At 49.0% G+C, this 14,325-nt stretch overlaps 1 protein-coding gene across 10 annotated transcripts in view; it reads left to right on the forward strand.

Moving 5' to 3' along the window:
• Window positions 1-14,325, forward strand: part of BRSK2 (BR serine/threonine kinase 2) — a 432,580-nt gene that overhangs the window by 334,331 nt on the left and 83,924 nt on the right. For all 10 annotated transcript variants that reach the window (XM_054171633.1, XM_054171641.1, XM_054171642.1 and 7 more), the window contains exons 6-7: window positions 11,134-11,167; window positions 12,026-12,094. In XM_054171633.1, the coding sequence (XP_054027608.1) occupies window positions 11,134-11,167; window positions 12,026-12,094 (103 nt within the window). The remainder of the gene's footprint in view (window positions 1-11,133; window positions 11,168-12,025; window positions 12,095-14,325) is intronic.

Below are 14,325 nucleotides of genomic sequence, written 5' to 3' on the forward strand. Positions count from 1 at the left end.
TAGATACTCTCCAATCCATCCTGAGTTGTCACTGGACAAGAAGAGTGAGTGCCTTACAGCTGAACCTCAGGGCTGAGACCCAGGTGATCTGAGCTTGATTTCTGTCTCTGCTGAAGGCACTCAGGGTGGTCTTGGACAAGATGCATTGCCTTCCTCTGCATCAGCTCTCCATCTCAGCAAGTCTTTGCAGAGCCCAGGTTGCTCTGAACATAAATTGCAGACATTTCTGTAGGAGCCTTGGGAAGGTAGGAGGGGTTGGGGAATTCCCTGGACCACAATTGTTCCCTTTTCCTGAGCTAAGAAGGCTTGTGGCTAAGAGGAAGGATTGAAAGAGCACTCTGTTGGGTTACAGTTCTTGGGAGCTTGTAAAGATCCTTCCTAATTCCCCATTGCTCTTACAGAACCCTGGCAAAGTACATTTTTGCCATCTCTTCACTTCCCTGCATTTCACTCCTTACAGTTTCAAAGTACTGAGTCCTCCTGGGTGGAAAGTGCTGCAGGCTGCCAGGTGACCAAGAACCTGCAGCAGTGCTGGTCTGTGCTGCCTGCTTCCAAATCACTCTGTCCCAACCAAGAGCTAGGACAGAGCTGACAAAGCTGTAGCTCACTTCAGCACCAGACCCAGTCTCTGTTGAATTCCCATCCCTGGAGGTGTTTAAGAGCTGCAGAGATGTGGTGCTGAGGGACATGGTTTAGCACCAGACTTGGCAGTTACAGAATGGTTGGACTGGAGGAGCTGAAAAGTCTTTTCCATAGAATCATAGAATGGTTTGGGTTGGAAGTGACCTCCAAAGGTCACCCAGTCCAACCTCCCTGCAGTGAGCAGGGACATCCTCCACTAGATCAGGCTGCCCAGAGCCCTGTCAAGCCTGACTTTGAATATCTTCAAGGATGGGGTCTCAACTACCTCCCTGAGCAACCTGTTGCAGTGTTCAGCTATCCTCATGGTAGAGCACTTCCTCCTAACATCCAGCCTAAGTCTCCTCGATTTCAAACCATTGCCCCTCATCCTGTCACTGCAGGCCTTTGCAAACAGTCCCTCTGCAGCCTTCTTGTAGGCTCCCTTCAAGTACTGGAAGGCTTCTCTAAGGTCTCCCTGGAGCCTTCTCTTCTGCAGGCTGAACAATCCCAGCTCCCTCAGCCTGTTCTTGGAGGAGAGGTGCTCCACCCCCTGAATAGTTCTGTGATTCTGCAGGGGCAGTTGGTTCCGAGACACCACTGCTGACAGCACCACAGACTGATCACCACAGTCCCCTGCTATCCAGTTACATCCATAGGGACACCCTGGCCTGATCCAGAAAGCCATCTGCATGTGGGAAGGATGCTGGTGCTGCTGTTCATATTGAGGGGGAGAAGAAAGGCTTGCACTTCTTGGTAGCATAATGGAGGGAAACAGCAACTTCCAGCACCCCAGCACAAACAATTCTTCTGCTCTCAGCTCTCCCCAGCAATTTCTGGCCACAATCTGCAGCCCTACAGATTGCCTGAATCTATCAGTTGAGTTGTCAGTTGGACTTGATGATCTCAGAGGTCTTTCCCAACCAAAACAATGCTGTAATTCTATGATTCTATCCTTTTTGTCCTTTATCATAGATGTGTACATAAGGATGAGAAGCTCAACATGAGCCACCAGTGTGCACTTGCAGCTGGAGCTGCTCTGCTATGAGGATAGACTGAGGGAGTTGGGGCTGTTCAGTCTGGAGAAGAGAAGGCTCCAAGGAGAGCTCATTGTGGCCTTCCAGTATCTGGAGGAGGCTACCAGAAAGCTGGGGAGGGACTTTAGGGTGTCAGGGAGTAATGGGACTGGGGGGAATGGAACAAAACTAGAACTGGGTAGATTCAGGTTGGATGTTAGGAAGAAGTTGTTGCCCAGGAGGGTGGTGAGGGTAGTGGAACAGGTTGCCCAGGGAGGTGGTGGAAGCCTCATCCCTGGAGGTTTTTAAGGCCAGGCTGGATGTGGCTCTGAGCAATGTGGTCTAGTGTGAGGTGTCCCTGCCCATGGAAGAGGGTTGGAACTGGATGATCCTTGAGGTCACTTCCAACCCTGACAATTCTATGATTCTATGTTGTCCAAAATGCATGCTGAACATGAGCCAGCAGTGTGCCCAGGTGGCCAAGAAGGCCAATGGCATCCTGGCCTGCATCAAGAATAGTGTGGCCAGCAGGAGCAGGGAAGTCATTCTGCCCCTGTACTCAGCACTGGTTAGGCCACACCTTAAGTCCTGTGTCCAGTTCGGGGCTCCTCAGTTTAAGAAGGACATTGAGACACTGGAAGGTGTCCAGAGAAGGGCAATGAGGCTGGGGAGAAGCCTCGAGCATAAGCCCTACGAGGAGAGGCTGAGGGAGCTGGGGTTGATTAGCCTGGAGAAGAGGAGGCTCAGGGGTGACCTCATTGCTGTCTACAATTCCCTGAAGGGAGGTTGTAGCCAGGAGGGAGTTGGTCTCTTCTCCCAGGCAAGCAGCACCAGAACAAGAGGACACAGTCTCAAGCTGTGCCAGGGGAAGTTTAGACTCGAGGTGAGGAGAAAGTTCTTCCCAGAGAGAGTCATTCACCATTGGAATGTGCTGCCCAGGGAGGTGGTGGAGTCACCATCCCTGCCGCTGTTCAAGGGGGCGTTGAACATGGCACTTGGTGCCAAGGTCTAGTAGTCATGAGGTGTTGGGTGACAGGTTGGACTTGATGATCTTTGAGGTCTTTTCCAGCCTTGGTGATTCTATGATTCTATGAAATGTTTTGCCCCATAGGAAGGTGCCTGCACACACAAAGCAGTGTGAGGCAGACACAAAGCAAGGAAAGCTGTTGTTAAGTTGTTCAATTGCTGGTGAGTCAAAGGCAGCTTAAAAAGAGGGCTATAAAGGGAAATGCCAGACAACCTCATTCATAACCATTAACACCAGCTTCACCTGCAGTGCATCCCAAGGTGTGTTAAAAGAGCTTCAAGTCTGCAAAGCCAAGCACTGAGAGCTTAAGATGTGCTGCTCATCAGCTTAGCCCTTGCACTGTTAGGATCTGGCCATTAATTACCAGCCTGGACAAGTTTTCCCACCAAATCTGTGCCTCATTTGATGTTTGGCTGGTGTGAGGTTTTTGAGTAAAGAGCTATTTAATGCTGTGTTTCCCTTCATTCTCCATTTTCTGGGCTGGTTCATTATTTCTGCTCGCTGCCTTCCAGAGCCTTGCTGTGAATGCCAGGTAGGATTTTCATCCTAGCACCTTGGCTTCACAAACACCAGTGACACCGGTTTCATGTCCTGTTTGCCACACTGGTCTGGTTAGCTCCATGTATATGAGGACATTGTGGGTCTGCAGACTGAAACTCCAAATCATGGAGCACTGTGGAGTGTGCAGTTGGAAGCTCTGGGGCCTAAGACCTCGGAATGCTCAGTGCTTGGTGATGGGGCACTGGGAAGGCAAAGCACCAACCAACCCAGGCTGCTGCTCCACGTGCTGCTGAATGTTCTAGAGCAATGCTGGGATGTGTCACACTGTGGGTTGGAAAACTGGAGAACCTGCAACTCCTAATTACCTGTCAACATCTCAGTTTAAAGCACCTTTTTGTTTCCCTTCACAGAAGGATTCTGTGGCAGGGAGAGTTTGATTCTCTAGGGTGTCGATCAGCTGCCTGTACCACGAGAGCTTTGCCCTTCCTGACACTGATTTCCCTCACATTGCTCTAGACTTTCCAACTTGAAGCAGAGGCCTTGAAGACAGCCATCCCACCCTGACAGACCCACAGAGCACAGTGTAGCACCTTCAGTCTTTATTTTATCTCCTGAATACTGGACTTTGCACTGCTAATACAGGGCTCTGATTCCTATTTTTTAAACCAAGGTCTCTTACAGGTTCCAAGTCTTAATAGCTTGAACTGATACATTAATTAAAGAACTGATTTGCAGATTCCACCCCTCTCCCCCCAAAAGTAATAGCACTGGAGGAGTAAACAGCTGTAAGATGGCTGAGGGCAAGATGCTGAGTTTTCTCATCCAAAGCTAAATGACTGAGTTAAAGCTTTAATGGCCAAATAGCACTACAGCTACTACCTTAATTACAGCCTCACCTACAGCTACTGCCTTCACTGCAGCCCTAACTACCTGCTGCTGCTGGAAGCCTTTCTTCAGTCTCTCCCTCTCTCACTGTTCCCTCTGATCTGTGCCTGTCACCTTCCCCACTCAGGATGCTCTAACATCTGTCCTTCTCCTGAAGAATTCCCTTCATCTGTTTTTTTGCTCCTCTGGTGTTCCACTTCATCTCAGCCCTTTGCTACCCAGGATGGGGGGAAGGCACAGGCAGCCTTTTGCACCAGTGGGTAGTGACTGTCTCTGAAAGCCAGCCTGAGGATAGCTGTTAACTTGGGACAGAGACTCCAGCATCCCAGCAACAGCAAAACCAGCCACACATGGGAGGACTTCAGGGCACCTCTACAGACTCCTGCATCAAAGTGCCTTCATGCATAAGAAAAGCAGAAGGAAGGAGGCTTCTCATTCCTCCCTTGCTGCAGAAACCCTGCCTCCAGCTGTGAGGCCTCAAGAAGCTTTTCTTATTCCCCAAATAGTAGCATCTTAAGGCATGGGATCAAGTACACTCATCTTTGATGGGACCTGGGAACCCAGCTTTCCCTCTGCTTATCGATCAACCAGCTGCTTCTCTGGAAAAGCAGTCACTGTGGATTCCCAGATAGAGCACACACAGCCACTTGGCTTGTGTGTGCACAGTGCAGGTCCCTCCTGCCTGCACAGTGAGACCTGCAGGTCACAGGCACATCACATCACATCTGCACCTCTTCAGAGGTGTCCTGTGTGTCTCAGATCTGCTGTAGCTGCACCAGACCTTGGTGTGCACAGGTCAAGAATGACTTGCATAGAATCATAGACTCACAGAACAGTCTGGGTTGCAAGGGACCTCCAAAGGTCATCCAGTCCAACCCCTCTGCAGTCAGCAGGGACATCCTCAACTAGATCAGGCTGCCCAGAGCCCTGTCCAGCCTCCCCTTGAGTATCTCTAGGGATGGGGCCCCAACCACCTCCCTGGGTAACTTGTTCAAGTGTTCCACCACCCTCATGGTAAAGAACTTGTTGCTAACATCCAATCTAAATCCACTCTTCTCTAGTTTGAAGCTTCCTATTTTCCCAGATGAAATTCAGGGCAGATACATTAAGGATATTGCATTGCTCTGTGAGTTCCTGCCTTACCTGTCCTGGCCTCTCCTGGATTTCACTATTGCACTCTGGCTTATCTCCTCTGGTCGAAATCATAGAATCATGGAATCAATAAGCTTGGAAAAGACCTCACATCCCACATAAATGCTTTTGCTAAAGACCCCCAAGATCCTTAAGATTACTGTGTCCTAGAGCCAGGGCTGTGTATGACCATCCAGAGAGCCCAGGCAGACTAGCCTGGGGAAATCCACATCACCCTGGAAATCAACACTGCCAGCATCAGTGCTTTCTGTGCTGCAGCGCCCACGGGCAGCGACTGCTTCTTGCTCTTGCTGAGTGATATATTTATTTGCTATCAAGGGCAGACTGTGGCTCTGGCTGCACAGGGATGCAGCTGAAGGAGGAGGAGGTGGCCGAGGGGGAAGAGGCAGGGGATGTTGCTCTTGACACACACATGGTGAATAATTAGTGATAAGAGGCACAGAAATATTCATTACTCTCTAGAAGGAGAAATAGATTTTTCTGATTAAATTTGAGTTTTCTCTTTAAAGCACTTGAAGTGGTTCCATGATTGACAGCATGGAAATGACTTTTCTATGGATTCTGGCTGGCCAGAATCTCCCTTTTAGAGCTGTTAGCCGAGATAATGCTGCAGATACCTAGCTGGTGTGTGCTGGCAGGAATTCAGAGTGGCTGTGCCAGAAACCTGTGCTCTCTGGGCAGCTGCAGGGAAGCTGTTGAATGATTGAATCAATCCAACCTGTTCAAAGGATTTCTTATAGCATCTTCTCCACCCATTCTCCTAGAGTTTAGCAGAATGTCAGTGGAGCCTTGCAGAGCCCTAGCAGATTCCACTGTGTCCCAGCTGACTTCAGGAAGGTCCATGCTCTAAGTGCATTTTCTAGTGGGGCACACAAGTAGGTACATACCTGTCTGGGGTTCTTCTTTTCAGGGATGGTAGCAGAGGAATAGAATAGGATAGGATAGGATAGGATAGGATAGGATAGGATAGGATAGGATAGGATAAACCAGGTTTGGAAGAGCTCTTTGAGATCATTGAGTCTAACCTGTCATCCAACACCATCTAATCAAATAAACCATGGCACCACTATTGCTGACACAGGCCAGGATGCCACTGGCCTTCTTGGCCTCCTGGGCACACTGCTGGCTCATGTTCAGCCTACTATCAACCAGTACCTCCAGGTCCCTCTCTGCCTGGCCACTCTCCAGCCACCCTGACCCCAGCCTGTAGCACTGCATGGGGTTGTTCTGGCCAATTTATAGAACCCTGCACTTAGATGTGTTCAGTCTCATGCCCGTGGACTCTGCCCATTGTCCAGCCTGTCAAGGTCCCTCTGCAGAGCTCTCCTACCCTCTAACTCCTGCCCCCAGCTTGGTGTCATCTGCAAACATACTGATGATGGACTCACTCCCCTCATCCAGATCATCGATAAAGATATTAAAGGAAGCTCTCAGGGTGGCTGCATTGCAGCTCTGGAATCTTTGTTGGGGTCATCACCTACAAAAGCAAACTCAGAAGTGCTCTGCCAAGGGAGATCCTGTCTCTTCCAGTGCACCTCAGGTGACATGGCCACCCAAAAAGGATTGTGCTGAAGGATGATACTGAACTCTACAGGACACTGTGCAGGATGTGAGAGGTCAGGTTTCAGTTCCTAGCTCACCCACAGACACCACCTGTGGAAGCCACTTAATGTGGTGTGAGTCTTTGTGACTCCAGCAAAGGCAATGGTAGCATCGTGCCTGGCAGAAGCTAAAATGCATGCAGCAGCGAGGAACTCAGACACACCAAGTGACAGGAGCTCAGCAGTTACCTAGATTGTGTCTTCACTCCTTTCTTACCCCCTGCTGTGTTTTCCAATCAACCTGATGTGACTCAGTTATACAGAACATGTTAGAACTGGTCTTTCTATCCTGAGGTGACTAAACTGAGTGAATGTCCATGACCAGATCTAATTCCTATTTTTGCTGCCAGGTTTTTTTCCCCAGTTCTAGTTGTATTAGCTTCCCCACAGCCCCTGTACTGCCCTCTTTGCCATACTGCCCCCTTTCCCTGTTCTGTCTGAGCAATCTAGCTCTAGAGATAGTGCTTGTCCAGTCCCAGTTCTGCTCCTGCTCCTCAGTTCTCGTTTGTGTGTGCCTGAAGGATGGCCTGGACACTCTACATTCTTCTTATGATATGAACAAACCCCACACCCACTGGTCAAGCATTCTCCCAAGAGTAATTCAGCCTGTAAAATGATGTATGAATCCAGTGACATGGCTGTTTGGTGGTTTAGAATTAGAATTAGAATTAGAATTAACCAGGTTGGAAGAGACCTTTGCGATCATCGAGTCCAACCTATCACCCAGCACCATCTAATCAACTAAACCATGGCACCAAGCACCCCATCCAGTCTCTTCCTAAACACCTCCAGTGATGGTGACTCCACCACCTCCCTGGGCAGCCCATTCCAGGGCTTTGAGGTGTAAAAAAGAGCAGTTGTGGAGTGGCTGTTGGGTTGCTGTGAAGAAGTACATTCACAGGGAACAAAGCAGGGTTGGGAACACACACATAATATTAAGCAATTCAGTGCCTCACTCTGACCTTATTTTCTCTCCACTTGTGGCAAGATGCTACAAGCCACCCAGATCAGCCCAGATCAGTCAAGAAGCAACAATCTTATTGGCATTGCTTTAGCTTTATTTCATGGTTGTTGCCATCTCACTCCTTGTGGAGGTAGTTGAGGCTCCATCCCTCAAGAAATTCCATGTTACTCTGGAAGCTTTTGCCCTTGAAGGTTAAAGCCTCATGCAAATTCCAGTGAATTCAGCCATACAAACCTTAGTGAGGTGTGGATGGTGTGGTGGCCTTGCTCTTGTTTTGGTCATGAGTAGACTGGTGGTGAGGTTCTTCTTTCAAGCTGTGGCCAGCTGAAGCTTGTGAAAATGTTAAGGAGCCTTGTCCATGCCAGTGACAGGGCAGCCAAGAGAATCACAGAATCAGCCAGGTTGGATGAGACCTCCAAGATCATCAAGTCCAACCAGTCACCCAACCCTAACTAATCAACCAGACCATGGCACTGAGTGCCTCATCCAGGCTCTTCTTAAGCACTTCCAGGGACATCAACCCCACCTCCTCCCTGGGCAGCCCATCCCAATGGGCAATCTCTCTGTCTGTGAAGAGTTTTTTCTAAGATCAAGCCTAACCTTCCCCTTGCACAGCTTGAGACCGTGTCCTCTTGTTCTGTTGCTGAGCCCAGGTAGTCTGTCCTACTCACTAGGGACAAGCCCATATTTTTGGGTCTCCCAAGGGCCAGCTCTGGCCAGCTCTACTTTTCATTATCTGACTCTCAAATAAAGGTTTTTCAGATTCAATCTAAATTAAGACACTTGGGATCCTTACTGAGCAGGTAGACCAGGTTGGAATACCCATAATAACCTCTTCAGTGGGGGAGTATTAAATATGGTACTAAACTTCTGGGTTAGGAACTGGCTGGAGGGCCAAGCCCAGAGAGTGGTGGTGAATGGTGCCACATCCAGCTGGCAGCCAGTCACCAGTGGTGTGCCCCAGGGATCAGTGCTGGGCCCCATCCTCTTTAATATCTTCATTAATGATCTGGATGAGGGCATTGAGTCAGTCATCAGTAAATTTGCAGATGGCATCAAGTTGGGAGCAGATGTTGATCTGTTAGAGGGTAGAAGGGCTCTCCAGAAGGACCTTGACTGGCTGGACAGATGGGCAGAGTCCAACAGGATGGCATTTAATAAGTCCAAGTGCTGGGTGCTGCACTTTGGCCACAACAACCCCATGCAGAGCTACAGGCTGGGGTCAGAGTGGCTGGAGAGCAGCCAGGCAGAAAGGAACCTGGGGGTACAGATTGACAGCAGCTGAACACAAGCCAGCAGTGTGCCCAGGTGGCCAAGAGGGCCAATGGCATCCTGGCCTGTATCAGGAATGGTGTGGCAGGCAGGAATAGGGAAGTCATTGTGCCCTGTACTCAGCACTGGTTAGGCCACACCTTGAGTCCTGTGTCCAGTTCTGGGCCCCTCAATTTAAGAAGGACATTGAGACTCTTGCATGTGTCCAGAGAAGGGCAATGAGGCTGGGGAGAGGCCTCGAGCACAGCCCTGTAAGGAGAGGCTGAGGGAGCTGGGGTTGCTTAGCCTGGAGAAGAAGAGGCTCAGGGTCTCTTCTCCCAGCAACCAGCAACAGAACAAGAGGACACAGGGAGGTTTAGGCTCAAGGTGATGAGAAAGTCTTCCCAGAGAGAGTTGTTAGCCATTGGAATGTGCTGCCCAGGGAGGTGGTGGAGTCACCACCCCTGGAGGTGCTCAAGCGGGGATTGGATGTGGCACTTGGAGCCATGGTTTAGTAGTCATGAGGTGTTGGGTGACAGGTTGGACTTGATGATCTTTGAGGTCTTTTCCAACCTTATTGATTCTAGGATTCTATGATTCCACCTTTCCTGAAGTCAGTGTGGGATCAGCTCTCCTCGCTTAAGCTTTGCTGGCAAGGTAGCTGCGGCCCCACATGTACTCTGGGTTTATTATCCCGGCCTGCCAAAAGCTGTGATCCCAAATCAGGGCATTCCATGCCCACGGGACAATATTTTGCCATAAGGTAAGTGTAGTGTGTATGGAAATCCAATTAATGGGCTGTCTCACTGGGCAACCAGGGAGCATCCCAGCACAAAGCTACCCTCACCCTGCTGCCGTTCTGCTCATTACTTTGGGAGACAGGGTATTGCCCAGCCCTTGATTGCCTTTGTCACCAGAAACAAATGCAGAGATGAAGATGGGCTGGGGGACCGCTGGGAGGTGTCAGTATGAACAATGGGATGATTTGCACACAGGTCTCAGTTTGCATCTCTTTGGCTTGTCAGGTTGCTTTAATGACGGCTATAAAATAAATAGCCGGGGCCCTGATCTTGAGGAATTAAAATGATCACCTGGCAAGTTGAAGTAATTAACTGTTCCCAGCCAGGAATCCAGCCAGAGATATATGGGTGGAAGGATGTGAAAAGAATATATTAACTCCCTGGGTAATAGTGCTGCTGTCCATCTTTTTGGTTTGGGGAGGGGGAGGAAGGGGATTAAAAGAGAAAAAGAATCACACGTCCAAGTTGTCTGGCAGCAGCTTTTATGGCCACTGGAGTAACTGAGAGCAGTCTTAGCAGAAGAGATGCAAGATGTGGGTTAGGAATGTGTGTGTCTGGTCTGGAAATACTATCCTGTCTTTTCTTTTGGTTTGCTTTATTAAAAAGCAACCCTTCGTGGGCTCTCCTTCTGTTTAGGGCTGGGCAGCCTGGAGAAAAGAAGGCTCCAGGGGGACCTTAAAGCAGCCTTCCAGTACCTGAAGGGGGCTTACAAGAAAGCAAGGAAGGGACTTTCTACAAGGGCTTGCAGTAATGTCATGAGAGGGAATGGATTTAAGGTTGAGGAGGGCAGATTCAGATTGGTGATTAGGAAGAAATTCCTGCCAGTGAGGGTGGGGAGACACTGGAGCAGGTTACCCAGGGACATGGGGAATGCCATCTCCCTGGAGGTGTCCAAGGCCAGGTTGGATGAGGCCTTGAGCAACGTGCTCTACGTTGCTCCCCATGGCAGGAGAGTTGAAACTAGATGATCTTTGAGGTCCCTTCCAACCCAAACCATTCTAGGGTTCTATGAAACCTGAGTTAAAGGCTGGGATCGGAGGGCTGGGACTCTGTATGGTCACAGACTGTGCCTGATCTTGTCTCCCTTCCTCACTTTTAAAAACAATCATAGTAATGTCATGCAATTTGGAGTTATTTTAATCCTTGTCTGTTTTCTGAGGTTCTTGGAAGTGTGTTTGCATCAAGGTAAGGAGAGGAGTGCTGGGTTTGCACATTGCATAAGCAAGGCAGTTGTGGTTCTACTAAAGAGAATGGAAATGCACATGATCCATGAATACCAGGCTGCTGCATTCTCATTTGGCTGTCTTTTGTGTTTCAGATCACCACATTATGCTTGCCCTGAAGTCATCCGGGTAAGTTGGTGAACATCAGTATGTAAAGCTACATTTTTTAGTGCCACTTGTTGCCAGCACACAGCCCCCTCCCCGTGCAGGAAACCTGTCCAAGCAGACAGCACCAGAGAGAACACCAAGGTTTGGTCGGCTCGGCCCTGAATCAAGCCACATCAGCCATGTTAGGGAGGTGGTTGTGTGTTATCCTCTCAGTCCCCTCCATGCTGTGTGATCAGACAGGAACACAGCAGCCTCCTTTAACTTGATCTTTGCACCCAAGGGATGCAGTCCCCTACACTTTCGCATCTCAGATGTAGCTGTCATTTCAGTAGGAGAGCTGGGGCTGGCTGTCAGTCATGTTGCTTTCCATTAAATAATATGAGCTGTCCTTTCTCTCTGCTCTCCTTTTGCCCTCTGAAAAGAAGCATCCAAGATTTCAGTGGCCAATATTCCCTTCTTTTAAAGCACATCTTTAATGTAGAGCCAAGCAGGAAGCCACCAGAGGAGTCCTGTTCATGACGAGTTCACATGTGATGAGTTCACAAATAATATGACTGGTGCAAGCTCCCTGAAGAACCAGGGAAGGGAAAATCACCTTTCTGAACAGCCTTAATGCACCTCTGACACTGTTGAAGGGCTAATCATTGGTGAGGGTTTCACCATTCCTGCCTCCCGATACGACTGCAAGCCAGCACTCATAAAAGTTCCCTGCCTGGGTTGTGTCATGGTGTCCTAGCTGGGGAGGCCGCCTTGGGAGGCAGGTGGTGGAATCGGAAGGTGGGGGTTTCCCTTCCTCTCCTCTCCTCTCTTGTTCTTCAAGGGTAATTAATTCATTTCCTAGTGAGCAGTCTTTTGAACCTCTGTGTCGTTGCTGTGCAGGGAGAAAAATACGACGGGAGGAAAGCAGACGTCTGGAGCTGCGGAGTCATTTTGTTTGCGTTGCTAGTGGTGAGTCATCTTCCTTGTGCTCTCCCTGAGCAAGAAAAGACAGCTCCCCAAATGCTGCTGCGTGTAATGGCGCTTCCAGTGACATCATGTGCAGTTGAGGTGTTTTGAGCTCCCCTATTTTTGTCTCTCTCAGTTGCATCCTTTCCTCTTCCTTCCACATCGGTCCCCGAAGGCAAAGCGCCAGGAAGGTTTCGCTGCTGCTCTGAAACGCAGCTGCCCTGCCCAGGAGAGCACAGCCAAGCATCAAAAGCTTGGCTGCAGAAACGCTCCCGGCTGTGCTGTGACGCCGCAGCAGCGGTCGGTGGCTGCAAAGGATGCTTGGGGTTACAGCTCCAGGATACAGAAAGGGTCCCAGAAGCTGTTCTTCACAGGATCAAAATGTGGCAGGCTTTGGGAAGTGCTTGGCTTCTCCTGCTGCATGCATCAGTGCGTTTCAGAAGCAGCATTTGAGCACGTCTCTGCTCCGCACAAGTGCTGAGCCACGTTTTAATTTGGTACGTTTGGGAGTACAAAACTGAGCCAGTAGTACCAAGTTGAAATTAGTTTCCATCTGGCTCAGGAATGCTTGCTTTAGCATTCACAGTGTGGCATCTTAGAACTTTTAGCCCTCTGCTGATCAAAGTTGCGGTTCTCTGTGGAGCTGCTTCTGACTTGCAGTGGTAATGGGGATAGCCCTGAACTTAGAAGAACTGGATGTCCAGCTGAGGGCAGGTGGGCTTGGCATTTACTATCAATTCCCATAGTATAATGCAAGCAAGTATGGCTTGTGTCCATGCATGCATGCCCCATGTGCAGATTCAACACAGCAGTACATGAGAAGAGATTTTATGTGTGTGTGTGTGTGTGTGTGTGTTAAATTCTTCTTCATGGTTCAGATTGTCATTTCCTATCAGACGACAAACCTGCATTCAGGCTTCGATGCCCTTGTACATTTGTTAGCAAACCTGATCACCTCACTTACATTTTTGTCCTGACCAAAGAGCTTCTACAAGGCTCAGAGTTCAATTCTGCCCCTTGGTTTTGTTTGAAATCCCTGAAAGTTTGAGAGGGCTTTTGTTTCCAACCCACACTGATCACGTTTTTAATGGCCCAAATCAAAATACCTGGAAGCAATCCTAGTGGAAGGCTTTAATTCACCTTCACCAGTCCTGCTGTTTTGGTGTTTTGTTGGGTTGGGTTTTTTTCAGTCATTACAGTTCACTGACATTTCTGAAGCTTTAGCTTGCTGATATGATGGAAGAATTTTAACTCTCACTGGATAGCACCTGGTCATCTATTGCTCCCGAGCAGCTATTTTCATGGTTGATAAAACAGAGCTGCACAACGAGCTCTTAATACAACTTCTTGAATTTGTGAGAACAGAAGAGGGGCTGTGTCAAGATGTGAGAGCAGGCTTCTCATTTGCAGGGGGATTCTCTGTCAAGATTTGGTCTCTCTCTCTCTCTCTCTCTTGCTGCATCTTCATCTCTCTTCCTACATAGATACATGAGCCTGCAAAACGACTGCAATAAGTCTATTACTGATGGGGAGTGTGGAGCTCTCCAGTTAATTATGTCAGGACAAACCCTACAAACCTCTCAAGCTGCAGTAGCAGGTGGTAGTAATAAAAGAGCTGGAGTTGCTACCTTCAGGAAACGCCGCAAAGCAGCCTCGCTGACTTCATGACTTAAATTGTGTTAGCCAAAGTACTGAACCATGAGGATTGATTTTCCTTTTAGTCTAGAATGGTTAGGATAAAAGAGAAGAGAAAACTCAGGAGGTGGGTGACAGAAGACAGGGAGTAACTGGTGTCCAGGAGCAGCTGCCATGAGGTGGGATTTCAGAGGCTTCTCTAAGTGGAGCTGCTGGTCTCTCTCAACCACAGGCACAGGATCACGTATACAGATGCACCACTCGCTGTAGTAAGAGCAGTGCCAGGAGTGACAACTTAAAGCTTCATTATCACAGCAGCTGACAGCTTGCAGCTTCCCACAGCCATCCTGGAAATGAAGGAAGCTCGGCACCTCCTAGACTGTGGCGGTGAAAGGAGGAAGTGAGAACATCTAGGAAGGTGCAGACTTGCTCTAAAAGGGTATCAGCTTCAGTCAGGGGAGTTCTCCTCAAGATTTCAGACTGCTTTTTTACCCCTTTTTTGTCCTTGCAGCAAGGAGAGGTCTTTTGCTGCTTTTTGTGGCGAGCTGATGATCTATTCAGAATGTCATTTCAAGCTAAAAACCAACCAACCCCAAACC

Source organism: Dryobates pubescens, chromosome 22 (genome assembly GCF_014839835.1).
Source record: "Dryobates pubescens isolate bDryPub1 chromosome 22, bDryPub1.pri, whole genome shotgun sequence".
Lineage (NCBI taxonomy): Eukaryota > Metazoa > Chordata > Aves > Piciformes > Picidae > Dryobates > Dryobates pubescens.